The following is a 26,640-nucleotide window of genomic DNA, read 5'->3' as shown; positions in this document are numbered from 1 at the left end:
TGTGCGGGAGCCGTGGCTTCGAATTCTGTGGAACTGGTGATTGGAGGTTGCCTCGCTTGCCAAAAGTTCCAAACGAGAAGGGCGAATGGTGATGCTTGGCTGACGCCACATCGCTTTGGAACTTTGGGCTATCCAATGAACTGATTCACAGTGCATGTGACGCGGGAACACGCATTGAAGCGAAGCCACAAAGGGCCTGGATTTTATATGCAGGGTTGAATTGACGATTTCGCCGAGTAACATAAGAAGTCGGGCTCACCCACAAAATCTCAACTTGCTAGCCATTAACTGTGAATTTCCGAACTCAACGATGGCTTCATTCGCGCATTCGGCACCACCTCCAAGCGAAAAGGTCAAAACTCACAGATACTCTGCTGAAGAATGGGAAGTGCAGAAGGCCAATATTGAACGTCTATATCTGGCCGAGAACAAACCTCTCAAGGAGGTCATCCAGTCACTTAGCCATGACTATGGTTTCACTGCAACGTAAGATTGGCTCAAAACGTCCCAATATGAAAGCCAATAGTAACTTTGTACATAGTGAGAAGCAACTCAAGAGTCGGCTCACAAACTGGGGTTTCGATGTCAAGAATCTGAAGGGAGACACCATGATAGCGCTCGCTCGTACCAAGGCGAAGCGCGCCCTCGAAAACAAGAAGAGCTCATTCCGGGTGAACAGAAAGCCGGTTGATGACAGAAAGATCGATCGTTATCTCCAAAGAAACGCCATCTCCGAAGAACAATTACTTTCAATGACCAGTCCTGTCAATGGTACGTGATCAAACACTGTGGCTGACAAAAATATGTATTAACTGAACGGATATAGCCCCATCTCCAGTCTTCAGTGTGTATACTCCTCAGTTTGTTCGATCACCTACACCAGGCTCGTCAATACCCGGGCTCGCTTTCCAAGCCCTGTCTCTCATGGATCCTTACCAACATCGCCAGCCTGATGTATTACCAACCGCATCAGAGGAGGTGCCCATGTTTGATCCCGAAACCTTTCAACCATTGCTTAAGCCATTACAAGCAGGCTCGGAGAACGAAGTTTCCGTCCAGAATAACGCTTCGTCGACAGCGACGCCTCAGCACATATCATATGAGACGCCACAACCCTTTCTCATTAGCGATAGTCCATCAGCATCATCGGAACATGGAAGTGGTCTGCCTACAGCTAGTGGGAAACCCTCGCTAGAGCCTCTGGTAGAAGACCCAGACTCAGCAAACCACCTCTATGCCGCCAGCCTTGTGCGACACAGCCCCAATCCAGGGAGTTCCGTGCCAGCGCTCAGCATCAGAAATAGTACTTTGGACGAACATGCGCCGGTACTCCCTTCTGCAACAACTTACCAACCTTCAAGGCTATCGACATACGACATCTTTAGCGGGGACGTGCAAGAGTCTGTCAGCTCTCCGGTAATGGCGACTGTTTCGTTTCCTTCCGACGATGATGAGTTCATTTTCATAAACCGCGAGCACGAGAGCGAACCTGTGCTTGATCAGACAGAAGAAAAGGAATCCACATATGAAGATCCAATCGAACGTGAGGAGCGATGCCAAGCCCAGAGAGAGTACTGCAGTGCTATTAACAAGTACATTACCAACAGAGGTAGCCAAACCGAACCGTTCCTTCGGGTGGCCGTGCTGGGACTGACCCAATGCCTCAATTATTGCCCTACATATGAGGTTCCAAGCGCCGCTTGTATCTGCTTAGATCTCCTGGTATCACGTCCCTGGGCTAAAGACCTGGTCTGGTAAACAGCTCTTTTTGGGTGTGTATGTGCGTCTAAGGAGAGAAGAGAGGAGGAGCGGGGAGCTCGAGCTAAGTACAGGGTGCCACGCTAGGGCTAGGGCCAGGTCATGTGACGCTGACGTCACAACACCTGGAGAGCTTGATTCGGGCTTCCTCGTCGACTACAGTGATCTGTTCAATGATTTTGGTGGCCATGAAGACTCTTTCTGGGGAATATCGAGGCATCTTTAGAAGATTGGATCTTGAGCAAGTCATTATTGCTCTTAATGATCCCGGTATCAACTTGCCTATCCTTCGAGCTTTGCCTTCGTTTTTTGAAACAAGGCAAGAAGATCCGACGACTTCAGAAAGCTGCGAGAACCGAGGGTTTCGTTTCGGTTTACTTTCATTTGTGTGCGTTTTGAGGAGGCTTCTAGAAGCAAGCAAATCACACGACGACGATTTCAGCATCTTGGAACTTAGGCAAATCACGATCTATTTACGGCGAACCAAAAGCTCATTCGAAGGCGAACTAAGCACACTGGGATTAGTGATTAACAAACTGTATGCTCATTTCGACCCTTTTGGCAAAGACATCACAGTTTATGTCTTTGTCGAGCCTTTAGTCACGGAGCTGGCCTCCGCATGCGCAACCGCAGGGTGGTTTTATGAAGCTGAAACATTCTTTGCTGCTCTTCGAAGTTCCCAGAGCTTGGAACTTCTCGGTCATCCCGGAGATCAGCGGAAAATTGAGATCTCAAAGCAATATTGTTTATATCTTAAGAGGAGGAAATGTTATGCAGAGCTTTTATCAGAACTTCATGATACATACGCACATCTTGCGAACTATTATTATAAGGCGAGCATGAGTTTTCCCGCACATGTTGCGGACTTGATAGACCTCCTGAACGACATTCCGTTGCCCTATGATCAATACGTATCTTCTAAGAAGGCACGTGAAATAGGCAGACTGGAAATCCTGTTCAGTAGACCTGCTGAATTTTCCGTCCGGCAGATATCTGATATCAACAGTGCTATGAGTTTCGATGTCAACCAGCATGATTTGGTCCTCGAAAGGAATAAAAGTAAGGCTATGGATGACGATGAGCTAATGGAGGACTGCAAGAGCTCGAATCAATTCGGAGTGACCTATACCGAGAGTGGTATGACGGGTATCAGTTTCAACTACTCAGACTTATACAGATAAATGAGAATAATTCAGAGACACGTAATTCTCACCCCTCTTTTTCATGTCGCGCATCGATGGCACTCTCAATCTCAACCTCTCCGCACCGTCTACTGACCCACCATCAAAATTCCTTATATCCAGGATCGCTATACTCAAAACTCTGGCGTGTCGAACAATCCTCGCGGTTCGCCGCCCATGAGCCGATGGTAACGAGCGAAAGCATTCTATTGACACATGGCACAACGAATCGAATTGGATTTAGGAAAGGCTTCTTGATGCAGCTAGGAAGAAATTGAGAGTTTAGAGTGCGGATTGAAAGCTGGAAAGTTTGGGTAATCGGCGAAGTTGGAGTAGGGGAGCTTGGAATAATGAGGAGTCGGTCCCTTCGGTTTGATGATTTGATCCCATTTCAATTTGATATGGCTTGGCTGACAGGATGCTTCACAGCCCATCGCGAGTCCCAAGTTTCTGGTGCTTTCTCAGGTCATCTTTGACGTCAAGTTGAGGCTACTTGGATGCCAGTTGGCTTGCTGGAGGATCATCGCTGACATGGATTGAAGTCATTCGGAGATGGAAGAGGTGGCATGCACAAAGTACAGCACACCTGGCCGATCGGAAGGAGTTAAATCGAGAAAATCTGTTTGTGTTATCCAAGAATACTATTCCTGTCGAGAGAGTGCTAATGACCAGAGAGAGCGCGAGCCGAGAGACCATCTCAAGCTGTCAGTCACGGAGAATGGGTAAAACAATTGGAGCCCGAGGGCAGGAAACAGCACCATGCCATCAAGAATAATCCTGCCCTGAAATTATTAGAATTCTCCCCCATCTTAGAAAACGGCACAAGCGCAAGAAAGGAGACGAAAGAGACACAAAGGGGGAGCAATACGATGAGAAATTTGAAAAGTGTTGATGTTGAGTGGGGAGGTTGTGGCTCAATTAGTGGAGATTGGTGCTGCAGCGGTGGTTTCCCGGGGGGAAGCCACACTAGGATTTGGAATTCTGTAAGACAGTGAATATGAGGCTCGGCGATGATCCGTGCGAGATCGATCTAGGATTGATCCTGGCTCGTACTCCCCAGCAGTTAAATGTAACAGTGGGTCAAAGTGTAGGGTTCTTTTTGTATGGCAATTGGACCGTGCCGGGCTGGTTTTGCGGGGACCCACTATTACATCTATTTAGGGGCGGGTATTAGTTAGTATTATAAGGACTAATATTAGATTAATCTAGTATCGGTCCTACGGAAGTACTCTCTATAGTAAATTTATACAAGAGGTACTTCTGGTTCGAAAGGCTTACTTACTCATAGAATACCAAAAATTAAGACTTTTTAAAAAGTAGTTGAAAAAATTCTAAAAGTGTTTGGAATTATTAAGGTAATATTCCTAGTTATAGTACTTAGCTTCTTTTTCTATTCAAAAGTTATTTTTAGAATACAATTTATACTTTAAATAGAGTAGGTACTGCGTAGAGGTTCGCCAAGGATTTTTCTGGATCAATCCAGGATTGATCTAGACCGATACAAATCGATACTAGTACCAATCCGGATCGATTCGCGAAATCGTAGATCATCGCCGAACCTGGTGGATATGACCTCATGAAACAGAGTGTGTCAGGGTGTGCTACCTTCTTCTCCTTGTGGAAGTTTTCAGGAGATACTTCCACACCGCATGCTGCCCCCCGGTTCCAACCACTGGCTCTTGTAGTCGAGTGGCCGACATGGTGCTTGGGGACAATGACAATACTCTTTGCTTCTTCTCTCGAGGTTTTGTTCCTCCTGCTACTGCGTTCTATTCTGTTGTATAAATGCGGGATCACGAAGTAAAGAGGTATTTGGAAGGATGATCCTTGAGGCCGCTTTGACCCAGTGTGGTTGCCATGTGGTTTTCCCGCCAACTGCTGTGGCGTGAGACATGGTCAACCCTTTGAATCCGATTGGAACGGAGAAGCTTGGCTAAATTTCACTGCACTCTGACTTTTGGGCCATCAAAAAGGAGGCTGAGACCCCGCCTTGGAGGAATTCCGCCAGTGTGGAGACTCTCTCCTTGACAAATAACATTTGGGAGGGTTATTTCTCCTCCCCGGACGATCTCAAGATGGAAACCAGATCGACAACACCCCTGCAACGAAGTGCCGGAAGAGGACAACCTTCTTTCCGATCTCCACGGTAGCCAGTGCAACCTTCGTTCATGGACTCCGTTTCAAGTTTTTGGGGTCATTCACACAATGAACTCAACGAGGATCATCACCGCGTTTCCTCCCCCACCAGGAGTTACCCCCAACTTCGTCAACCCCGACTTCAATGGCAAACAAATCATAGTCGCTGGGGTTGTATTGCCTCTGCTCATGTTTCCGTTCTTAGGGGCACGGCTGTATGCGAAGTATGCTCTACTCAAGAAAATTCATTGTGACGATTGTACGTCTAGCTCTCAACTCACGAACAAGAATATTCAACTAATTTTGATACATAGACATGATAGCTCTGGCTGTGGTAGGCTCTTGCTATCCTCTCATGCCCTCGCACAGCGAGTTAACCAAAGTCGTTTCCTTGCAGCCATTTACGCTTGTGTTTTCTATTATGCAAATGCTTCGTGAGTCCCCAGTATTTCTCAAGGCCACTAATTTGGCTAAGGCTTCCCAGAAACCAGAAATGGGTCTGGGAACCATATTTGGGATATTCCGCTACCTAAGTTCGAAACCTATTTCTTCGTGAGTGTATTCCCCTCTCTGCCAATCTTCCGTCTGTAGACATCATATCTGATCCCACGCACCAGTGGGGTGGTATTTTCGGCTCTCTAACCCTCGGTCTTGCCACTTTGCTCATCAAGGCTTCCATCCTGCTATTCTACCTCCGATTAGCATCATCGAGGGCTTTCAAAATCGTAACCTGCCTTGTCCTGTTCGTTGCATGCGGCTACTGTCTCTTCGGGGCCTTCACATGGCTTTTCATGTGCCGACCGATTAACGCATATTGGGACCTCACTGTCCACGGCAAATGCTTGGACTTCAAAGTTGCGTTCCTTGTCGGAGGAGTGGTAAATGTTACGACGGATGTGGTGATGCTCCTTCTTCCAATCTGGGTTCTGAGACCTCTTCGTCTGCCGAGGAAGCAGAAAATTAGAGTTACTCTTATTCTTATGACAGGGCCGTTGTAAGTATTATCGTTCCTCGGATGTTCTGTGTTTTCACTGATTTCCTTGGTGTCTGCGTTGTGAGCACTGTCAGACTCGCAAAGATCCCCGAAGCAATGGCGAATACAGACTTGACTTGGACAGGAAGTGAAGGATACGTATGGGCGTAAGCAGTTCTTGCCCTTTCTTCCGCCTGCTAAAAACCCACTTACTTCGTTAAAGTATCGCTGAGTTGAATATCGGGATTATCTGTGCTTGCTTACCTTCCTTGAAAACGATAGCAAAGCACCACTGCCCTGAAACGTTCAATGACGACCCTGTGTTCTCGACGAGGGATCCTCAAAGTCCTCAGCAGCAGTCTGTGCAGTGGCCTAGCACTTTTCAAACTCAGGATAGTGGACAGCCGGGAAGTGACAGTAGTCTACATATGACGACTCTGTTAACCAATGCCTCGCTTACTACAGATGAGTACGGTAAAGATGTCATCACATCAAACTCTGTTACTTTGGAAGCTTTGCAGGTGCCGCACAAGGCTATGGTTGCGAAGAAAGATTTACCGAAAGATGTTCCCTTATAGTCGGAAATTTTTTGCGGAGTTGAGGTTCATTGTTCTGTTACTAGACGGGCGGATGTCCTTAATGTCTTAGTTGGAGGGTGTTCTGGTACTCAAAATAGATTTGTCGGGTCAAGACTGTATCGTCTTCGTTTTACTTCTGGTGTTGGCTTGCATTCGTTAGATTTGGCTATATGATATATGTATACTGGGAGAGAAATGCTTAATCCTTGTTCGAGTAAAAGGAATGTTCTTCGATTTTGTTTCTCGACGGTGCTAAAGGGAGACACCCATGATTTTTCTGAATGTCTATCTTGCAAGATAGAGAACGATAAGATAATCATCTAGTTATCTGAAAAGAAGGAAAGTTCGGATAGGAACGATTTGAAATTTTAGTTTAAGCATAGTGTGTATCTGGTCAAACAAAAGTCCAGGCAAGTGTTCATCGGCAAGAAAGTGGCAGTGCATCACGTGATCAAAAACACCCTTGACTCTTGTTGAAATTAGGGGCCTGAGGCCCCTAATAGGCTTAGTAAGCCCTGGAACCGAACGCCATGGGGCTGTGCACTAGCTTAATACCCTGTCCAGCTGGAATACCCTGTATAGCTGGAATACCCTGTACGGCTGGAATACCCTGTACAGCTGGAATACCCTGTACGGCTGGAATACCCTGTATAGCTGGAATACCCTGTACGGCTGGAATACCCTGTATAGCTGGAATACCATGTACGGCTGGAATACCCTGTATAGCTGTAATCGGTTCAGCTGGCATAGGGATTTAGTACATGTGACTTAGGGGGTTCAGGGCTATATATACGGGCTACTTACCACTGTAGAACAGCAGTCAATTCAGTACGTTTTACTTGGTTTACATTGCAAGCACGTGACCCTAGCTATATTGCTTTAGCTAGTTCAACAACTCTATATCTCGGAGCTCAAACTTGTGCTCAAGTTATACTTGGATCGGGTAGGCTCATACTCACTGGGTGTCTCTAACTGCAGTGGATGTCATTAGCTATTTCGTGGATAGGCACACAAGCATCACGCGTGCGTAACAGGGGAGCAAGGCACTGCCTCGCTTACAGTAATCCGGGGCTAATGCATGCTCCCGTGAGCAGCATCTGAAGCTTACTCACAACGTCACCTCTTCACCACGCAACAAAGTATGACCTGCTTAGCCAGCTCAACATCATTGCATGAGCCCGCAATGCGCTCTCTTTCTGCCAAAGAATAACCATAATCATGCCACCAGAAAAGGGGCCTAAAAAGCAAATTTCTGATCGGCGGCGCTCGCAAAATAAGCAAGCCCAGAAAAATTACCGTAAGGCAAACGGTGCCGCAGTTGCCGACAGTGTAATGCTGACTTTATGAGTTTAGGGGAGCGTCAGAAAAGGAATCTGCAGGCCCTGCAGGATATTGCAACGTCTACACACGGCTTCCGCATTGGTGGTGGAAGCAAGGATGGTCAAGATATGGATCCTGCAGTAGCCATTGGCACCAATGCGCCGCTGGGTCTAGATGGCACTTATGAGTATTCACTTACACACCCTCATGTAGCAGGTGATTCAGCAGCGCAGAGCATGCTGGGCTCTCTCGGCGAACCCGGCCAGTCACCGAGCAGGTTCTTGGGCACAGCGCAGCAACCTCAATCATTTCCAAAAACGAATCAGCCTTTGACCCCTGAGAGTCTTCAAGAGCACAGCATCCTCAGCCAACTCATTGAAGAAGAGGGTGTTGTGCCTGACGAAAAGACGAAAATTCATATTTTGGAGAAGAAAATAACCCTGCAAAGCATTTTGAAAGCTGGGTTAAAGGCGCTCTCACACGAGACTTCAGCGGATATAGAGTGCCCTTCCTCTTGTGGGAATGGAGAGGGAAGCGCCAATAGCAATACTGCACTCCGGACTGACAGAATCTTACTATTGCAGAACGCCAGCCAAGCGCAGGCACCATTCCTGCCCGATATTCACAGAAACAACTTCCGGATAAAGCAAATCCTATTCGTCGCAGCATGCGTGGCGAATGGAGCTGCTCTAGGAACCACTCTCGGGCCCACAGACTGCGACAACGTTGAGTCACCATTTTTCTGTGAAAACATCTCTAGATCAGCTGCCGAGACAGTTTGCGCGAGCGAGTTCACAAATCTCAAGACGCACTTGCGGCCCTGTGCCACGCAACTGATGCACAAGCACCATCCATATATTGACGTGCTTCCTTTCCCCACATTTAGGGAGAGGGTCATCAAACTTGCTTATGTTGATGAGCCATTGATTGACGAGGAGGACCTGTGCAATGATCTTCAGAACGACGGGTTGGTGTGTTGGGGCTCATCTTTGGGTGGTGGGAGTGCAGCAATTGGGTCAGGTGCGCCGTGGGATATTCGGAGCTGGGAAGCGCAACCGTGGTTTCTGAGAAAGTGGTGGATCTTGATTGGTGGTGCGGAGGGAGAAATCTATAAACAGACGCAGTGGTGGTGCGAGGTGAGGGGTGAGCGGTCGTGTTATCCTTGGTAGCAGCGGTTGTTTTCTTTGCTCTTTGAATTGAATTGGTCGACTGAGTGGGTCGAGATCCTGAGGCGTACAAGGAACCACTCTACTCAAATATGATCCATATATGCGTACTTGTTGGAAGCTAAAGCTGTGCATCGAGACAAATCTATCTTGCGGGTGAGACTTCTTTGATTTCCATACAAAGCAGGCTTACGAGAGCTGGAAAGGAGAAAGAAATCCATTACATTCCGCCTCAGTGGTCAACCTTGCCTTTATGCATGCTTATGTTATCTGAAAAGAGGCAGACCCAATGCGGCAATGCTCCTCCATTCCCTGCTTAATGTACACTCGGACCATGCTTTGCACTCGAACGTAAAGTATATAATCTGGGCCACCCCAAGAACGAGAACTTGATCTTCAGACTCAGTGTAGTCCCATTTCCGAGAAATTCACACTATATTAAGTCAAGACTTCCCTTCAAAATGGAATACGTGCAGTATGTTGGACCATTAACTTGAGAACCAAAGGCTTCTCGCTCGCCTTATTGCAGCCCCAGGCTAACATTAATAATCCAGGCTAGGAAAATCTGGCCTGAAGGTCTCAAAGGTGATCCTGGGAGCGATGTCCTTGGGAGATCCGTCGCCCACGATGGGCTGGACAATCCCCGAAGCCCAAGCCCTGCCGATCCTCAAGCATGCTTATGACTTGGGTATCAATACATGGGATACCGTGCTTTCCCCTTTCCAATTGAAAATAGTTGTCCAAAATGCTAACCATAACAATGCATAGGCCAATGTCTATTCCAACGGCCAGTCAGAACGCATTATTGGGAAAGCTCTTCGCGAATACAAGATCCCTCGCGAACGTGTGGTCATTTTGTCGAAGATCTTCAGCGGCATGCCCGAAGATATAGATAAGCTGACCGACGCCGAAAGATTTACGAAGATGTCTGTCAATGATGGAGACATGGTGAACCAAGTCGGGCTTTCAAGGAAGAACATCTTTGCTGCCGTGGATGCGAGCATCGCCCGTCTCGGGACTTATATGGATGTCTTGCAGATCCATCGCTTGGACCGCGAAACCCCGCGTGAGGAGATCATGAAAGCTTTGAATGATGTTGTTGAGAGCGGGAAGGCGCGCTACATTGGCGCTTGCTCGGTGAGATTCCCTGGATCGTTGTTTGACTTGAGTTTAAATGACTGAACTTTCTCCAGATGCATGCGTGGGAGTTCCAAACGCTCCAGAATATCGCGAAAGAGAACGGCTGGCACCAGTTCATTAGCATGCAGGACTACTACAGTTTGCTCTTTCGTGAGAATGAGCGAGAAATGATCCCCTATTGCCGAGACACCGGAGTTGGCGTCATCCCCTATTCTCCGCTTGCGCGGGGTCTGCTCACTCGACCGTACAGTACAGAGCCAACGACCCGCCAGAAGACCGATGTTTTCGCCGACTTCCTTCTTGGAAAGACCACAAGTGCGGATATTGAGATCATTGGGCGAGTAGAAGAGCTTGCGAAACGCAAGGGCGTTAGTATGGCTACCATCGGGCTCGCTTGGTGTACTGCTCGAGGAGTAATTCCGATTGCTGGGCTTGGAAGTATCGACAGAGTCAATGAGACGGTCGAGGGATTCAAGGTGGCTAAGGCAGGGCTTCTTGAGAAAGAGGATATCGACTTCCTCGAGGAGAAGTATGTGGCAAAGCCTGCATTTGGTGGAATGTAGCTCAATCAATCCACATAATTAGGATGGTGGCCGGAAACAATTACGTAGGCATCTTTTTGATCTAGTTAGGCAACAAGCTCTTGCAGCAAGATCACAGTGCCCTGATAGGTGTCTACCTACCTAGAAAAATCTTGCCTATTATTGCTATGAATCTGGGTTGGGGGTCAGAAAAAAAAGTATGGAAGCGCCACATCATAAAGTTCATTAATGAAGAAGTGATAGATTGCAGGCAAGCTAAGTACAGTGATGTAGCTGTTGTATAATTGCCTGCATCAAGGTAGATCAATCGTTCGGTTGCAAAAAAGCAATTCACTTCCCCTTGAACGAACCTCAAATGTGGCTTGCCCATCCTCACTTTCACGACCAACTTCAAGATCTTCGCTCAACCCTTCAACTACCCCCTGGATGTCGAAAACATTAATGAGCTGGACTATACATCTTTAAGCCATTGGCTGACGAGGAACAGCTGGGAATGATACCCTACAATGGAAATACTAAGTCGACTTAGACGAGGCTCAACTGGTGCTGGAGCCGGAGTCTGGTCTGGCTGGAAGGAAATGGGAAGAGGAGCATGACAATGGAAGAGTTGGTGCAACAAAAGAGAACATCATACAGGAGATGAGAAGAAGAGCGGGCTGGAAAGAGGCATACATCCGCCCCATCCGAGGCTACGGAAAGGGGATGACCGGGCTGGCCAGAAGGTGCTCGCATCGACGATGTGGTAGACTGTTCAACAAGTCCCGCCGCAGGGACTTTGAACGAAAGATTGCCTACGAGTGTGCAACATATACAAGCTGGAGCACACAGCACTGGAGAGAGAAGGAGGATGGCCGGAATGTTCACCTCTAACGGTAATCGATTTTCTAATTCGGCGGACAAGTTCGATAATTATGTGTTCAAGCGTGGTGCGGCAACTCAGTTTCCCAGTGTCGCTGGGGAGAATATTGCGTTGGATGAACACCACTCCGATAACGAAGACTCCGAGTTCGTGCATCCACCTACTTCGAGCACCAGCTTTCCAGATTTTCCTGTGGAGCAACGAGGGACTGTCCTCCGCGAATTCGCGGCCCAGTATGAACGCCCGACAAGACCGCGGAAGGGAAAGAGAAGATACGGGTACGTTTAGTTTCACTGGTGCATTGCTCTCCAATTTGATATCATTGAGGGCTAAACGTTTGTCAGAGAACGACTCAACAACCAGCTTCGTCGACGTTCCAACTGGCGACTATGACAGTCGCAAGCAAACACCGATGATAACCTTTCCCTTCATGAATTAGCCAAAACCTCGCGCCAAGCATCACTTTTCAGCATACATTCATCTCGGCCAGGAATGCGCCCCTCACTTGCCCAAAAGCTTGCTCAGATACCTGACGATCCAGACGATGTTGGGGGCATAGAGTCTGCTTTGTTGAAATTGGAAGGAAAATATGACCAAAAGAGGTTTAATATTCCAGAGAAAGGCAGGGAATGAGATAATCCCACTCAATCTAACAATTTTGGTGTGGCTTCTCGACTTCCTGGCCGCAGTGGCAGAAATTCTCCCCTTTTGGGAGAAACCCAAATATCCTTCGGCGAAGATGGCCTTGGCTACGGTCGTTTGGAGTACCTAGAAACAGTGCGAAGTGTAGACGTCATTCCCAAAAAGAGTCCTGTTGCTTTATATGATTATTTTGAAGAGGAAAGGGAAGAAATTGAGGAGCTTCTTCGCCCCCATGCTTCTGGGGGAGGTTCACACCGCGTCCGCTCGAACGTGCCAGAGAACGTGGCACAGGAGAGAGAAGAAATCGTATGTGATATCTTGAAATTTGAAGTGCATGTAGTGCTGACAGATTGCAAATCGACGTAGAACACAAGGCATCTCCCGAACACGACTCTTCAACGTTGGCAGAACTAGACTTAGGTCCCACAATACTCGATCAAGAGTCCAAATTTCTAGACAATTTCTTTAATGGTGTGAGCTCGGATTAGTTTAAATATGACTTTTCCAATAATCCCCCAGATGGATCCGAGTTTAGTGCTGGATGGGAGGAGCTACCATCGATATTCATAGGAACAACTTCTACGTTTGGCCAGCAACCTTCACGCGCGACAATCAGCAGACAGGAGGAAAGCGTAATCGAAGCATTTCGAATTGGGCACACTTTAGGCAGCAGACAGAGAACGTGCGAGGGTGATGAGCACAGTCATAATAGCAACATGTCGGTTGCATCCTCGCTTCCGTCCGTTGTTGATAGCATCTTTACGATAGCCAGCGGGCCATCGATGTCTTCTCTTCCTGGTCCTCAAGGAGTTGGAGAACGACTAGTTTCACTTTTCCTTGACGATACTGTCATTAAAAGGGTTTGTTCCTATGTTGTTCTCCTCATCGAAAGGAGAGATTCGAGAGAACCTCAGAAGACTGATCAAAGACTTCGCAGCCGAGCTACGAAAAGAAGCCGAAACAGTGCAACAGCGCCATGCTGCCAAATTCGTTCGATTTAGGGCCAGGAACTCCCCCCACATGATGTGCAATTCACTTGTCGAAAAAACCAAACCGAGAGTAGAGAAGAGAATTCCGAATGCAGTAGATGAGGAAGATGTCGATTCGGAGGACGATGATTCGGCTCCCTCTGATGACGAGTTAGATAATCTCAAAGTTTGAGAAATTTATAAAAGAATCTAGAGCTTTCGAGATATTCCGGACAAAGTTGAAAGCGTTTGTTGATCCTCCCGAGAAGGGGGTCGACCAGGGGAGAGTGGATCCAGAGGAAACGTCCGAGGAAGGGAACAACAATATCGCCGACGGAAAAATGACGTCTACAGAGATTCTCGTCTGTATTAGATGTGATTGCGACGGCGTTCAGGAAGCCACGGCAGCCAATTCCAAGAGGCAAGATAAGGGTAGAGTGGAAATGCGTAAGACCTACCCTCGCGATGTTCAGCACTATGATTAACGGCAAGAACAGAAGTGTGGGCACACAATCTACGATGACTTCATCGAGCTTGTGCCAGGAGCCACAAACCGCACGTCTGGAATTGTGATTGTCTTCCCTACTCTTGGAGCTTTGAAAGTGTGATGGAAATTCTGGAAGCAGTCGAAATAGGGGTGAAGGCGTCCCAAAATGGTTAGAATACATCACACGTGAGGTAGCGATTTGTCAAAAGCGGCGATGCGCTTCTCGCGTTCATTTTCCCCAAACCTCGACAACACCATCCAAATGAGCATTCCCTTCCTTCCCTTTGATTATTCTCAGAATGCTGGCCGCAGATCAAGCCCAGGTTCTGAGACCTGACCTCTTGTCCCAGCTTTCTAATGAACTCCTCAGCATCATCGTGAGCTTCTGCCGTCAGGAAGATCTTCCCTCCTTGGCTCGAACATGCCGTCGGTTGCATAGCCATGCATTTCCCGCTCTTTATCGAACAATCACTATCAACGGCGAAACTAGAGCCTCCGTTTTCACCATACTAAGCTATAAGTATGACCTTAGGAGAATGCTGAAGACGACTGTAGGTGTTGGGGGGAGACATCCTTTCCTATTTGTGACTGTTTCACGAGATTTCCTAAGACAATGTCCTCTCCCGAACAATCCCAATTGAGCAATTGCTGACTCCCTCCGTTACCTAGCGAAGTCTGCATTTCTCGTCCCGATGGTATCGCGCGTCTCGAAACACCAGAAGGGGCTGGGGTATGAACACGATCGAGGAAATGACCCGCTTACAGCACCTCTTCATTGAATGGGACTATATGGAAGAAGATGAAGGAGCAGAGCATCACATATATCTTCCATCTACACTTGCAGAGACGTTGAGAACTTGTACGTTGGTGGCTCTGAATAATCTCTTGCAGGTCTAATTGTTACAGGTACCATCAACTTCAAATGTTTCACCAACTGGCCTCTTGACGAAGCAGCTTGTCTCTTCGAGCATCCGATGCTTCGAAAGCTTGAAATCCACTGGGCGGAGGCAAAAGGTACGGAGGGAAGTTTCCTCCGCCGGACTGGTCCAGGACACCATTCTACGGCACTCGAAGAACTCAGCCTTATCGATTGTCAATTCCACGCCAGTGACCTCTTTCGTCTCCTCTCGTTCCCCCGCGCTTTGCAATATCTCGACATTTGGTCAGATCTCAATGACGATGAGGTTTGGCTAGAGATCCAGGAGAGCTGCGAGCCATACTTCGCCGCGATACGAGATACGTGTGGGGAAACATTGAAAGGACTGAGACTGGATTTATGGAGTCAAGGCTGGTGGGTCGTTCCAGCGCCTGGTCTGCATGAGCTCCTCCATCTCCAATACCTCGAAATCAAGCCAGATCATATTGAAGCCCCGAAAGAATGGGAAGGGCATTTCCCTTTGCCACAGATAGACTGCCCAATCGACAAACTTCTGCCACCAAATACAGAAGTGCTGAAAATAGGACCATACGCTTCAGCATATCCTGTGTTATTGGACATTCTCGAGCGAAAGGCGGAGCTTGTGCCTTCCCTACGTAAAATTATCCTCAGCGTCTATTATCGAGATGAATCTTTAGCTGCGCAGCTTACTACTGCGGTCGAAAAGGAAACCGATACCAGAAACTATTCCACCCGCACACTGCAGGACCAGACCCGGATGATTCTTGAGGAGAAGGCCACCTTCAAACCGTCGACAAATAAGGCGACATTCGAATTTTTTGACGCCATTTGCAAGCACAACAATATCGAGCTGGTGGTACTTTATGAGGACCCAACGCGGAAGGAAATATTCAAAGAGGGTGCAGGACCGGCCCTCTGGGAGATAGCTGATCAAGTGATTTGATTGCAGAGAAAGCTTGAGTAAAGTTGATGGAATATTACCTATTGCCTCAGTGTCTGGCGAGTCGTAGCACGAAATACATGATTACTGTGGCTCCCCATTTCCAGTGATTCAATCTTGGCATTATGCAGCGAATGGGACCGCTGATCTTCATTTTCAGCTCATTTGTTTATCATCAGTGGAATCTATCTGATCTATGCGATCTGATCTATTCCCACCCCTTTTGATGCAAATGCAAACGCAAGCATGATCAATATTCCTACATGTCCAGTTCTTCTTAGAAGAGCCATCTGCGCCATAATCTGGGTATCTTCCCCCAATGCTTCCCATTTCCTCCAGATAAACGCCCGCTCACTCTTGTTTTGTCTTGCAATGCAATATCCTGTACACATACTATGGAAACACATCCACTTCATAATTACCTCACTCCTTAGTATCAGGTGAGCTCGTCTCTTCTCCTCTACCCTCACCCTCGTGATCATGCTCGTTCTCGTTTTCTCCTTCGTTGGCAGTATTGCTGCCCGGCCCATCTCTGCGTACGAGGTTTGGGAACATCATTGACGAGTCAACATCATCCATATCCGGAACATCGCTCAAATCGCTCTCATCATCTGCACTATCGTGTAAACTGCCCCTCTCGCTCTCATCGTCGTCTCTCTTCTCCCGCTCCTGTCCAGTCTCCGTTGGCTGCGTGGAGATCTCGACTCTTGGTGCGGAGTCAACAGCGCTGGCACTTGCACCTCGTTGACTCGGCTCAGCGTTCGAGCCAAGGATCATGGTCGGTGATGGCTGCTCTGAGACTCGTGGTCGGGAACTTGCGGGTGCAATGGCTCGTGGTGGGTCAGGAGGACGGTTGACTGCCAGCTCTGCGCGACGGAGGATCTCACGACGACTGACGCCGACCTTGCGGGCACGAGAGGGCTCACTGCCGGCAAATGTGACGGGCACGGGAATTTGAGTGCCGTTCATGTCCATGACTAGGTTGTTGAGGCTCATGGGACCCATTGATCGGATGGTGGTTAGTGGTGGAGCGTCTGCTGCCCCATCTAGCTGTGCGGCTTGAAGGGATGACGGATCAGGACCTGGAAGTGTCTTTGCGACTTGAGTGTATAGTACTGCCCAGGAATCGTTGATCAGATCGTCGATTGGTTGTGGTTTCATGGCGTTGGAGTTGAGCTTCTTCAATTCGACGGCTTCCCTCAATGCGTCAAGAGCAGGATGTTGCATCCTCGGGTCTTGCATCCAGGCCGCGAGACGGTCGGAAAGTGGATTGAACTCCTCGTTAATAACGGTTTTGAAGAGCTCATCCAACCCGGCTGGGACCTTTGCTACACTGCGGATGAGCTTTAGGTAGGTGGAGCAACATTCGGTCCAGACAACACTGAAGCGGTGGAAATCGGTGGACTTCTTGCGCACCCGCTTGCATAGAGCCTCCATGTTTGCCTTTTCGCCAGTGTACAGGAAAATTCTGGTGATGTAGCGCACGTATCGTTCCATATACACACAATGCCGACCGGGTCGTTCGGCATCCGGCTTCCAAACTTGGATGTGCATGGTTTTGGTGAAGATCGACTCTCGGAATTCGTGAGCCGCGGCCTTTGCGGTAACGAAGCTAGGATCATTCTCATCGTAGATGATACCGGCTACACGAGCAATCATGCGATGCTGCCAGTGCTGTTTGTCAGCGTTGCGAAGACCGCGAAGGATTTCCAGGATAAATGACTCCCATTCGTCCTGGTCTGCAATCTTGACGGCCTCTCCCTTCCGAATGGCATACGGTTGTTGTTGGAGAAGATCCGCACCCGCCTGCGGTTCCATGGCCTTTGAGATAACGAGCTTGTGGATGACTGAAGCAAGTTTATAGTGAGGCTCAAGAATGGGGTCTTGTCGGCTGTCCTTGGGCTTAGGGACCGTCCTGATGGCATTGACGAAAGCATGGATTATGCTATCGATACTTGGTCTCCTTGTCTTTGCTCGTTCATCCCACTCGTCGTCAACTTTACAGTACATCTTCCAGTAGCATTTTCCGAGCATGTAGTGGTTCCTGTATAGTCAGTGGAATGAACTACCATGAAATGTTGGGGGTCCTTACATCCAGAGGTCGGGCCGGTCCCTAAGGGATTCCTTGAACAGCTTGGCAGCATACATCCAAGCCTTGTATCGGCTCAACTCCTCATGCAATGGCTTCTTGTACATGCCACCGGCTCCGCTCATATGCTTCTCAAATTCGTCAACCCAGAAGGCTTCCATACCAAATGGTTCACGGGAGGAGGCGTAGATCCGCATGCCAAATTCGTGGTACATCTCAGAAAGCTTTTCAGCAGTAGCAGGTAAGTTGTCTGCAGTACGAACTGATGTTGACAACGCCATGACATAACAGTGGATTGAGCTGCGCTGCAATCTCACCAAGTCAGATCGGTGATTATTGATCTTGTCCGCACTCCACATGACCTCTTCTTCTAGTTCGTAGTCGAAGCACTGAGCCAATCGATACCACGTCTCCCAGTGATCCGCGCTGAACTGGAGCTGCAGTCTCATGAAGGTAGCACCAACTCTCATATCATCTGTCTGAGCGCCCGGACCGAGCCTCTTTTGTGAGCGAAACTTGGTCAAGGCAATCATGCCGAGCAGGAAGTACCAGTCTTTATCTGCAAGCGGACTCTCTGGAGAGACCACTGGTAAAGAATCGACTTGAACCTGGCCCTTCCAAGCCCTGTACATATCGATTGGACGAACTGAAGTCTTGAGATACTCCGTATAGTTGCGGAGATTGTGTAGCATTTGTGGAGTAGACTTGTTTGGGCCAACGGCGGTCTGCATTCTCTCAATTGTTGGCCGTAATTCGTGCTTCAGTAAGTCTTTCATCGGCATACGAAACGCCAGCTGGATAACTTGTTCTGCAATATTCAAGACAGTGCGCCTATCAAGTGTCTCCGTTGGACATCCATGTTCCTCGAGTAGATATGCTCCAACTCCGAGTCGAATTCCATAGAGATCGTACAGAACTTGGCCTAGGTAGTCTTCCCAATGTTCTACGTGCTTCAAACGGATCATCTCAACCTTCATCATCTTGAGGAATATCTTGTTTGACGCCTTGCAGCACTTTCGCATACCAAGAGAATAATGGACGAGTGCCAAGAAATCGGCCAAGTCGTTGTCCGGTGTTGGGAAGAGTTCTCGATTTTGGGTCATCGCCTCCTTCGCCATCGTATATTGTAGTGCCCATGTCCGAACTTGCATTTCGCGGAGCTTGTTGATGAACCCATTGAATGATCCGTGATGAGCATAAGCGGGAGTTTGTGGTAATTGGGTCATGCCAACTCTAATTTCATCGTCGAAAATTGCTGCGGAGTGAAGGACTCGGTTCAATTGGGCAATGGCAGCACATGTCGATTTGATGTGACGATCATCGATGATCTCGAAACATGTTGCAGCATCATTTAGGGCGATTGTAAGCGATTTGACCAACAGATCATCCAATGCCTTCAACCACATCAACAGCTTGTGCCGACGTGGTTCATCAGCGCTGTCTACATAATCTTCAGTTCGCAGATCGCCGACGATGATCTCGATGCTCTTTAGATGGCACGAAAATACTTTGGTATTGTATCCGATGCTGAAGTAAGCCTCACGAAGTCTTTGCCAGAGGAACAAGCGCAGGGATGTACTGCCCGTCTTTAAGAACTTCCACATGTCACGCAAAGCAGGTGGAGTGTTGTCCGCCGGATCAGTGCTTGCTGGAGGATCAGTGCCTTCGCCTTCAACTGGTTGACAAGCAGACTGTGGATCGAGAACTGGTTCCAAGGTCTCGATGATCGCCAATGGATCTGATCGATCGGTTTGGAACAAGTTGAAGAAAAAGTCCATCGTGGTGAGTCTCGATACTTCTCGCTCTGCGGCTTCAATAGAAATTTCAGGCATGACTGCATTATTTTGCAGCTCGATCGCGGGCCAGCCAGATTCACGGAGCAAGGCTTGGAGGTCGGACCAGCAGAGTACTTTGTGCTCACGAGAGACGTTATCGGCCATTGTAGCGTAGAAGACCGAAGCCCAGAGGTATCGCAGAGAAAGCTCATCGTTGGAAGCGCATTTGCGAGACTGGATGACATCCGCAGTGAAGTCTGCCCATCGGTCCAATCGGTCCTTGGTAATGGTCCGTGTTTCGTAGGAGACTGCACTGTTGGGATTTGTGATTCGAGAATAAATGTCGATATGGAGTTCGAAGAGTGTTTGGGCCATCTCTTCCAATTGTTCCATGTCGCCGCCATCCGTACGGGTACGCGAGATTTCTAGCTGGAGTCGACTAAATATATCAGTATCGACGAAACTGATGATGCGAACCACAGCAACTTTCAAAGATTCCGGCCACAGGTGCTGGCGGTACGTAGTAAGGATAGCACACATCCACTCATATATAACATCTTGCAGCGGCATCCACTCAGCTTCAACCTTGACAGCGAATGCAGAAAGGCCATCGGAATCAGAGAACAGAGGTATACTGCTCAATTTCAACGGACCAGTCTTTGAATGCTCGAGAAAGGCTGCCAGTCCAGCATTCGCACTGCCAGTGGAGGAGCCAAGAATATCAGCCGCATTGCCATTGACGAATGTTGAAGCTTTAGCATCGTCCCAGGTTCTCAGAATATCACGCAGATCTCTGACGGCCGTGTTTGCCACAATTTCAGCTCGTTCAATGGGCTGTGTCTGTGACATAGCTATTTGCAGGTTCTCCAAGTTGCCTAAGTCCTCGACACCAAGTTTCTTGAGAAGCCCGTCAACAAAGTGAAACACTTTCTTGTCTGCACTGACAAAGCCTTCAAGTTGCCCTGCAAGCTGAGATGCAGGATCGATAGAGCCATCTCCTGTGTTGTCGCGGTTTCTAATACGCTTGCTTCGCTTCTGCGTGCCGTTGTCTTCTTCTGGGGTGGACCGAATGCCTGCAGCTGATTGGGATCGCTTTCGTGTTGGCAAACCAACGCTTGACTGGCGTTTCTCGTCAGCAAGCGGTACTGTGATAGTCGTTGTTACAATTTCGACTGGTTGATCGTCAGATCTTGTGGTAACCGGCGTCGCAATTGCGGCTTCGCTGCTTTCGGCAACTGGCGATTCCATGGTACCGGCATCCTTCATAATCTGGTCTTCGACCCCAGGTTGTTGAACCACATCATTTTCTGTGGATTGGGTGATCTCCGCTGGCAGGCGAATGACAATACCGGTTCCTGAAAGGCCATTAGGTGAAATGTAACTCTCACATAGCTTATCACCAATCGCCGTCCACGTCCTGTCCTCTACTATCATGATGATGCGGCTTTCTGTGATCTCAGGTCCTTCGCTGCCCGGTGTGTCTGTTCCCAAAGATTTGATCGTATTCGGAAGAAAGGGGTAAGGGTCCATGTGTTTTGTCAGAGATTTGGGCATGATTCTCTTCAAATACGGTGTCATGACCGGATGTGATAGCGCAGTTTCGTCTGAGAGAACTTCTAGCTGCTCTTTCAATTGCTCGCCGGCGAACCCCTCCTCAAGTGAAGGAGGCTCCACCTCTGCCACAGTAGGGTCGTCATCAACTTCGACCGCCGCTTCGAGACAATATCTCGCGATTCGTCTACTTCCGAGCATAGCACCTATCCGAGCGGCTCGTCTCCATAAATCGGCGTCTGATTCATCGCTTGCGAGTGCTAGTGCAAAATTGTCGATGGCAGCCTTGGCTTGATAGTCCAGCTGCGGCTTGGGAAGAGGCTCATGTTTTAGACGGCTTTTGACACAGTCCAGTATGAACTGGCCGTGATTCTTGTATGAAAGGTATAGAATTTGAGGCAATGTGCTTGGTGCTCCATCTGCACCGGCAGCGGCCAGCTCAATACCAAGTACGGCTTCAGTGTATTCGAGTTCGGGATTCTTTTCAATCCGCAGGAATTCCGTTTCGCTTTCAGGGTATTTGAAAATCTCGGATCGGAAAAGATTTGTGTATGCTTCAGCGGCTTGGGGGTACAGGTTCGGGCCTTGCGAATGGAGTTTGAGTGCGGCTTGGTATAATTTAAGAGCGTCCTCTATCTGCAAAGGTAATTAGCTTGGTGTGGAGACTTCGAATCCAGCGACGAACCTGTATCTCTTTGGTATTATCGACCTCGTCATCGGTTTGGTCATCGGGTTCAATATTAAGAGCTGTGAAGCTCGCCTGCCATATCGATTAGCTCCAATCTAACATTTGGTTTAATGAGCCCGCACCATAGTGGTGGGAAAAGTTGATAAGGGATTTGTAGAATTATGACTACACATTCATGTCAGTCCGTGATAGCAGTAAGATGCAGGAGTCCCAAACATACCATAAGTGATGTGAATGTCGGGGAAATTGCGTAGAGACAGTTGTAAGGTGGTAAACGTCGTGTTAGCATGCGGACTTCGAGCGGCGGTCTTCGTGGTGACCACACTGAAGTTTACCGTTTCACAACAAGTTCGGACGAACTTGGGTCTGGGCCAATTGCCTCCACAGCGCGAAAGGGATATCGTAACACCCTGGCTTGATGTCTTTTGCTAATTCCACAACGCCGATCTTGGGGGGATACCTTTCCTGGCCGAGCTGGGGAGGAGAGTAATGCCAAAGAATAATTGCTCCTGCAAGAGGACACGGACAACCGAAGACGCTGTGACCGAGCCACCCACAGTTCAGACAAATCAACGGTTCGACAGTTTCGAAGTCGCGTAGGGGAGCCCAGGCTTTCTCGCAGTGGCGAAGGTCGTGTACACGATAGGTGCACTCTAAACACCCATCGGGTATGAAGTTGATGAACTGCTGATACCTTGATGTCTGATTCGCCGCAGTGACACTGGCTCCAGGTACAGGCCGAGGGATGTAGCAGCTTATGGTATCATCAACAACTACAGTTGAGTAGGCTGGATTGGTTGAGTGGTCTTCAAAGGAATAACGGTCCGCGTGGATTGAACTTCTCGGAGAGGCTTCAAATGGTGTATAATCCTCGAACGGTCTTCTCGGGGAGGGTGGAGGGGGGTCGCGGAAGGCCGAGTCACTTTCGAAGCCTACTCGTATGCGAGTGGAAGGATCCGTGACAAAGAAGGCTGGGTTATTCGCAGAGCTTGCAAATGTTGTGTGGTTTGCGATTGAGGAGGTTGAATTATTCGAGAACCCTGCAGCAAAGGTGGCAGACGTCGCAGTCGAGCAGATAGGAATACTCGAGCAGGGTGCAGAGGTGGCAGGATTCGCGGTCGAGAGGGCTGCTTCGACCCAGTTGTCAAGTCCGCTCTCTACGTTCGTTGCTGGAGCTCCAGATGGTGCTTGGTTCATGGCAGAATACCTTTGTTGTTGGCGGGGCAGGCGGTGTGTCATGAGGTGCGAGATACGATTCTGCTCGTGGATTTATGATGTCTCAGCAGTCAGATTTTGGCTTGATTGGCTCAAAGCTCGCTTAATCAGCTAGTACGACGAGCTTCACTTATCGAGACACCCCACATCTTTCAATTCACCACATCCAACATCTCAAGCTCGCCAATGTTACAAGGGGACATTGCCCAATTACTACTTCATTGGCTAGGAGTACATTACGAAATGGCGATATACTTTTCTCTCCTTCTATGCTATGGGAATATTGTAAATTTATTCCTCTGTCCAGCACTAAAGTACGCAAGCATACAACATCATGCCACAAACCACCATTCTCCAACTTATTTTTCCTTTCTCAACCTACCATAAGTAGGCTTCCAGTTGGTGGGTTCAGGATACGAGCTAATTGACAGCAATTTTCTCTTTTGCTTCAAAATCTGAAGACCTCACCACATACCTGAAGTTACGCACGAGTTGCTAGAGGTGGAAATCATAGGCTGTATAATGCCATCCACAAAAACATATAGGTTTCTGTACCTAGGGAATAAATTTGCAACTAGGTGTCGCAAAGATCATAATTGAAAATCATTGTTCTCCAAGGCGAAATTACATGTCAAAGATCAAGCGGTGACGGTGATGGTGTTGAGGTGACAAAGTCTAAGCGGCAAGGCTGAAAGTGGTCCGTGCCACTTTGACTTGACACCTCCTTCGAAATTCAAAGTTGCTGGATCTGACAAAACAACCCAGCAAAATCCACAACGTCGACCCAGCATCTACCTGCTGTCTGCTTCATACGGCTCTTTATCGCATGCTACAGCTGCGCCTGCAGTTTCTGCCGACAGATCAGCTTTCAGCGTTTCTGAGACACCGGTCTCAACAAAGACGATAAGATGGTTGCGCCAGCTGTGCCTGAGTATGTGAAGCACTTGCAGCCAGCAGGTAATTGAGGAGAGAATAATATGCTGACATTTCTTTCTCAGACTCACGGAGGAGATCCTTCACGAATCTATCGATGCTCGAACAGAGGTCTTGGCTGCGCTACGAGAATTAGGTCCCCCAGATCTGGTCCAGCTGATCAAGCAAGCTCCAAGGAATCCAGGGAAGCAGGTACGTGGCAGATTAAGATCGGGTGCTTGGAGAAGGGCTAAATTGTCTGCAGATTGGAGTCTATCACCATGTCACAGGAGTCGATGCTTCATCTTCTGCAAGCTTGGCAGCATACATCAATACCCTTACCTACAAAGAAAACCACCAATCAAGCTCGAAAATCGTCGAGGGCGTGTACTGGTATGTCACAGGGTACGAGAGGTTTTACTGCGCGCTAATTAGTACCAGCTGCTACAATGCCTTCTCCAGACTCGATATGCGCGTACACGTTACAATTCCTGGAAGCGTCGACAGCTACTGCATAGATGAGAGAGGGGAGAAGAGAGTTGCATCCGATGAGTTATGGTTGGAAACGTATCTTTGCAGTGTGCTTCGAGCATACTCGTATGCGGATGATGGAAGTGGAGACACAATCAGGAAGATAATGGGTGTTCGAAGATTCAATCCAGTCACAAATACGGAGACAGAACACAGATTTCTACAAGCCGCGGAGCAACTGTTTTTCAGAGGTAATAATGACCTTCGCAGAAGAGAGGGCTAGGCTGACATCTACAGGTTGGCAATTGGGATCTGACTCCGTTGTGCAAGTGCCCAACAACGTCTCGAACCACCTCACAACCGGTCTCCTCAAATATTTCCATACCACTGGGCGATTCGCTTCTGGCATAAACCTATTCGAGAAGCTGCGGACGAAAAATGTTGAAGTCTCCTCACTGCTGGCAAAGGTCTTATTCATGGGCAACGAGGAGGTCCAAGCAGTCCGAGTTCTGCACGAATCTGTCAAGCAATCGCCAATGGACTACGTAATGCTGGATACACAAGCAGAGTTCTTGATGAAGAAGGCGTTGAACCCCAATCAGGAAGAGCTTAAGCAGGAGAGATTACGAATGGCTCTTGGTTGCGCAGACCGGAGCACAGTTGCTGCTCCAAGCGAATTTGGCACATGGGCGAGACTTGCAGAGGTATATGTTGCTATGGAGGACTGGGAGAATGCGTTGACAACCTTGAACTCCTGTCCGATGTTTACATACCAGGACAAAGATGCTCCAATCATGCCAGACCCCAAGGAAATTTACCTGCCAACTCTACCAGAGACTCGGTTAGACGAAATCGACAGCGAACCAGAGTCGAAATACTCCGAGCAAGTCCACCCGAGCTTGCTGAGCTTACGGGCTGCTCAGTACAAAGGGACATTCAAACATGCTTACAGTATTTTGACAGAGATGACAGCGAAGATTGGTTGGGATCAGCTGCTGAAGATCCGAAGTAACGTGTTTGTGATGGAGGAAGAATACCGCAGCGAGAAGCAGCCACCCGCCGGCCAACAAGGTGACTCAACCAAGCGTAGCGCAAGCACCGATGTACTGAGAGGAAGTCCAGGTCCTCCCATCAACGGCGACGAGCACACAGATGACGAGAAGAGCACAAATGGAGACTCGACTGCTGCCACACTAGTTGCTGAGAACGGTGTTAAGGGCTCGACAGCTGACCAAGCAGTTGAGAAACCTTCGCATACAGTCACACCAGAGGAAGCGAAGAGTGGAAATGAAGACGTGAGCAACTTCGATTTCCTAGTGGGTAAAGCTAACATGAAAAAGTCCGAGGCAACCGAAGAGCAACTCTCCCGCTTCAACAACAAACGCCTTTGCGAACGCTGGCTCGACAGCCTCTTCATGGTCCTCTATGAAGACCTCCGCATTTACACCATATGGCGCACGGAGATGGCCCAGTACCGCGCCCAACAAATGCAATACAAAAAGTCCGCAGAAGAATGGGAGATCCTCGGCTCCCTTGCCGACCGCCTGCACCACCAAGCCGAAGCCGTCGAAGCCTATCGCGCCTGCCTATCCATCCGCTTCTCACCAAAAGCCCTGACGGGCATTCTCGCGGAATTCGAGAGGGAGAAGCAGACGCGAGAGACGGTCGCGAGCGTCATTCGTCTCGTGACGTGGCAGTATAGGTGGTACTCGGAGTTCAGCCCCGAGCTGCTGTATACGATCCGCACGCTGATTGAGGATGAAGGCGCCCTGAAGGTTAGGAGTATCATTCAGGCGACGAGCCTGCCGCAGAATGTACTGGAGTTGACGCACCATTATGCAGCGCTGTGCGCGGCATTTAGGAGCAGTGGGACTGAGGGGTGATTGTTTGCAGAGAATCGAGAACAAAGGGTTGAGAAGCCGCAAATAATCGACAAATGGCAACTGAGAATGAGGAGCTGAGTTGGTGGGTTCTAGCTTAGGTGGTGAATATTGGGAGGTGACTTGCTATGTTGGCGACATGAATTCGAAATCAGCGAGCTGAGTGTGGATCGATCTTCAACAATTCAATTGGTGGGTCGGAGGTGGGTGTATTATAGACGGGCAGCTTTGCTAAAAGAATCCTATCTGCTTTCTTCTTTACTTGCTTCCTTCCTAAAGTTCTCTCCTGGCCTGTACGCTTCAGAAGCAGAACGGGAACCAGGTAAGTCAGTGGTGGCGCATGATCTTCGTTTTGGGGCAAGGCCCAGTGCTAGATTTACTTTGCGTCATTGCCCTTGCTTATCAAAGTCGTATTCTCCCCCCTTCTCTTTCACTTCTCCAGTTTTAGCGCCGAGGTTGTCACCTGTGTGC

At 48.6% G+C, this 26,640-nt stretch overlaps 12 protein-coding genes across 12 annotated transcripts; 10 read left to right on the top strand and 2 right to left on the bottom strand.

Moving 5' to 3' along the window:
• Positions 1-310: 310 nt before the first annotated feature.
• On the top strand, positions 311-779 carry K444DRAFT_522779 (uncharacterized protein; the record flags this gene model as incomplete). Its single annotated transcript, XM_024874231.1, has 2 exons — positions 311-486; positions 542-779. The coding sequence occupies 2 exons, from the start codon at positions 311-313 to the stop codon at positions 777-779; spliced, it is 414 nt and encodes a 137-aa protein (XP_024740573.1).
• K444DRAFT_325215 (uncharacterized protein) lies at positions 708-1,845 on the top strand. The gene has a single exon (XM_024871913.1). The coding sequence runs from the start codon at positions 925-927 to the stop codon at positions 1,756-1,758; it is 834 nt and encodes a 277-aa protein (XP_024740572.1). The 5' UTR covers positions 708-924; the 3' UTR covers positions 1,759-1,845.
• Positions 1,809-2,970, top strand: K444DRAFT_325225 (uncharacterized protein). Its single transcript, XM_024871914.1, has one exon. It carries the CDS (start codon positions 1,932-1,934, stop codon positions 2,937-2,939), a length of 1,008 nt encoding a protein of 335 aa, XP_024740571.1. The 5' UTR covers positions 1,809-1,931; the 3' UTR covers positions 2,940-2,970.
• Positions 2,971-4,990: 2,020 nt separating this feature from the next.
• Positions 4,991-5,749, top strand: K444DRAFT_325206 (uncharacterized protein). The gene is made up of 2 exons (XM_024871912.1): positions 4,991-5,334; positions 5,390-5,749. The coding sequence occupies exons 1-2, from the start codon at positions 5,145-5,147 to the stop codon at positions 5,629-5,631; spliced, it is 432 nt and encodes a 143-aa protein (XP_024740570.1). The 5' UTR covers positions 4,991-5,144; the 3' UTR covers positions 5,632-5,749.
• Positions 5,708-6,383, top strand: K444DRAFT_493821 (uncharacterized protein; the record flags this gene model as incomplete). Its single annotated transcript, XM_024873253.1, has 3 exons — positions 5,708-6,069; positions 6,135-6,215; positions 6,272-6,383. Coding segments are annotated over 3 exons (555 nt in total), but the record flags the coding sequence as incomplete, so codon positions are not given.
• Positions 6,384-7,095: 712 nt separating this feature from the next.
• Positions 7,096-7,377, bottom strand: K444DRAFT_715615 (uncharacterized protein; the record flags this gene model as incomplete). Its single annotated transcript, XM_024888356.1, has 1 exon — positions 7,096-7,377. The coding sequence occupies one exon, from the start codon at positions 7,372-7,374 to the stop codon at positions 7,132-7,134; it is 243 nt and encodes an 80-aa protein (XP_024740568.1). The 3' UTR covers positions 7,096-7,131.
• Positions 7,378-7,458: 81 nt separating this feature from the next.
• K444DRAFT_584554 (uncharacterized protein) lies at positions 7,459-9,354 on the top strand. Its single transcript, XM_024877873.1, has 2 exons — positions 7,459-7,923; positions 7,980-9,354. Exons 1-2 carry the CDS (start codon positions 7,845-7,847, stop codon positions 9,113-9,115), a joined length of 1,215 nt encoding a protein of 404 aa, XP_024740567.1. The 5' UTR covers positions 7,459-7,844; the 3' UTR covers positions 9,116-9,354.
• A 219-nt stretch (positions 9,355-9,573) lies between these two features.
• K444DRAFT_651209 (putative oxidoreductase) lies at positions 9,574-10,897 on the top strand (the record flags this gene model as incomplete). Its single annotated transcript, XM_024885694.1, has 4 exons — positions 9,574-9,587; positions 9,667-9,820; positions 9,881-10,249; positions 10,306-10,897. The coding sequence occupies 4 exons, from the start codon at positions 9,574-9,576 to the stop codon at positions 10,813-10,815; spliced, it is 1,047 nt and encodes a 348-aa protein (XP_024740566.1). The 3' UTR covers positions 10,816-10,897.
• Positions 10,898-13,318: 2,421 nt separating this feature from the next.
• K444DRAFT_626728 (uncharacterized protein) lies at positions 13,319-13,871 on the top strand (the record flags this gene model as incomplete). Its single annotated transcript, XM_024882696.1, has 3 exons — positions 13,319-13,434; positions 13,478-13,710; positions 13,756-13,871. 3 exons carry the CDS (start codon positions 13,319-13,321, stop codon positions 13,869-13,871), a joined length of 465 nt encoding a protein of 154 aa, XP_024740565.1.
• Positions 13,872-14,000: 129 nt separating this feature from the next.
• K444DRAFT_325118 (uncharacterized protein) lies at positions 14,001-15,701 on the top strand. Its single transcript, XM_024871911.1, has 3 exons — positions 14,001-14,301; positions 14,420-14,609; positions 14,657-15,701. The coding sequence occupies exons 1-3, from the start codon at positions 14,050-14,052 to the stop codon at positions 15,589-15,591; spliced, it is 1,377 nt and encodes a 458-aa protein (XP_024740564.1). The 5' UTR covers positions 14,001-14,049; the 3' UTR covers positions 15,592-15,701.
• K444DRAFT_651208 (uncharacterized protein) lies at positions 15,556-22,930 on the bottom strand (the record flags this gene model as incomplete). Its single annotated transcript, XM_024885693.1, has 4 exons — positions 15,556-17,632; positions 17,681-21,639; positions 21,689-21,763; positions 22,052-22,930. The coding sequence occupies 4 exons, from the start codon at positions 22,928-22,930 to the stop codon at positions 16,012-16,014; spliced, it is 6,534 nt and encodes a 2,177-aa protein (XP_024740563.1). The 3' UTR covers positions 15,556-16,011.
• A 726-nt stretch (positions 22,931-23,656) lies between these two features.
• K444DRAFT_556430 (chaps-domain-containing protein) lies at positions 23,657-26,421 on the top strand. Its single transcript, XM_024876743.1, has 6 exons — positions 23,657-23,837; positions 23,905-24,031; positions 24,084-24,211; positions 24,260-24,540; positions 24,587-25,584; positions 25,630-26,421. Exons 1-6 carry the CDS (start codon positions 23,815-23,817, stop codon positions 26,170-26,172), a joined length of 2,100 nt encoding a protein of 699 aa, XP_024740562.1. The 5' UTR covers positions 23,657-23,814; the 3' UTR covers positions 26,173-26,421.
• Positions 26,422-26,640: the final 219 nt, after the last annotated feature.

The sequence above is a fragment of the Hyaloscypha bicolor genome (genome assembly GCF_002865645.1).
Source record: "Hyaloscypha bicolor E unplaced genomic scaffold K444scaffold_50, whole genome shotgun sequence".
Lineage (NCBI taxonomy): Eukaryota > Fungi > Ascomycota > Leotiomycetes > Helotiales > Hyaloscyphaceae > Hyaloscypha > Hyaloscypha bicolor.
This window is presented reverse-complemented; position numbering and strand designations above follow the sequence as displayed.

Coding starts and splice junctions, on each gene's coding strand:
- K444DRAFT_325215 (XM_024871913.1), top strand. CDS start 925: ATGGATCCTTACCAACATCGCCAGCCTGATGTATTACCAACCGCATCA.
- K444DRAFT_325225 (XM_024871914.1), top strand. CDS start 1,932: ATGATTTTGGTGGCCATGAAGACTCTTTCTGGGGAATATCGAGGCATC.
- K444DRAFT_325206 (XM_024871912.1), top strand. CDS start 5,145: ATGAACTCAACGAGGATCATCACCGCGTTTCCTCCCCCACCAGGAGTT. Junction 5,335..5,389: donor GAAAATTCATTGTGACGATT/GTACGTCTAGCT, acceptor TTTGATACATAG/ACATGATAGCTCTGGCTGTG.
- K444DRAFT_584554 (XM_024877873.1), top strand. CDS start 7,845: ATGCCACCAGAAAAGGGGCCTAAAAAGCAAATTTCTGATCGGCGGCGC. Junction 7,924..7,979: donor GCAAGCCCAGAAAAATTACC/GTAAGGCAAACG, acceptor TTATGAGTTTAG/GGGAGCGTCAGAAAAGGAAT.
- K444DRAFT_325118 (XM_024871911.1), top strand. CDS start 14,050: ATGCTGGCCGCAGATCAAGCCCAGGTTCTGAGACCTGACCTCTTGTCC. Junction 14,302..14,419: donor GGAGAATGCTGAAGACGACT/GTAGGTGTTGGG, acceptor TCCGTTACCTAG/CGAAGTCTGCATTTCTCGTC. Junction 14,610..14,656: donor TGCAGAGACGTTGAGAACTT/GTACGTTGGTGG, acceptor TAATTGTTACAG/GTACCATCAACTTCAAATGT.
- K444DRAFT_556430 (XM_024876743.1), top strand. CDS start 23,815: ATGGTTGCGCCAGCTGTGCCTGA. Junction 23,838..23,904: donor GTTGCGCCAGCTGTGCCTGA/GTATGTGAAGCA, acceptor TTTCTTTCTCAG/ACTCACGGAGGAGATCCTTC. Junction 24,541..24,586: donor GGAGCAACTGTTTTTCAGAG/GTAATAATGACC, acceptor TGACATCTACAG/GTTGGCAATTGGGATCTGAC.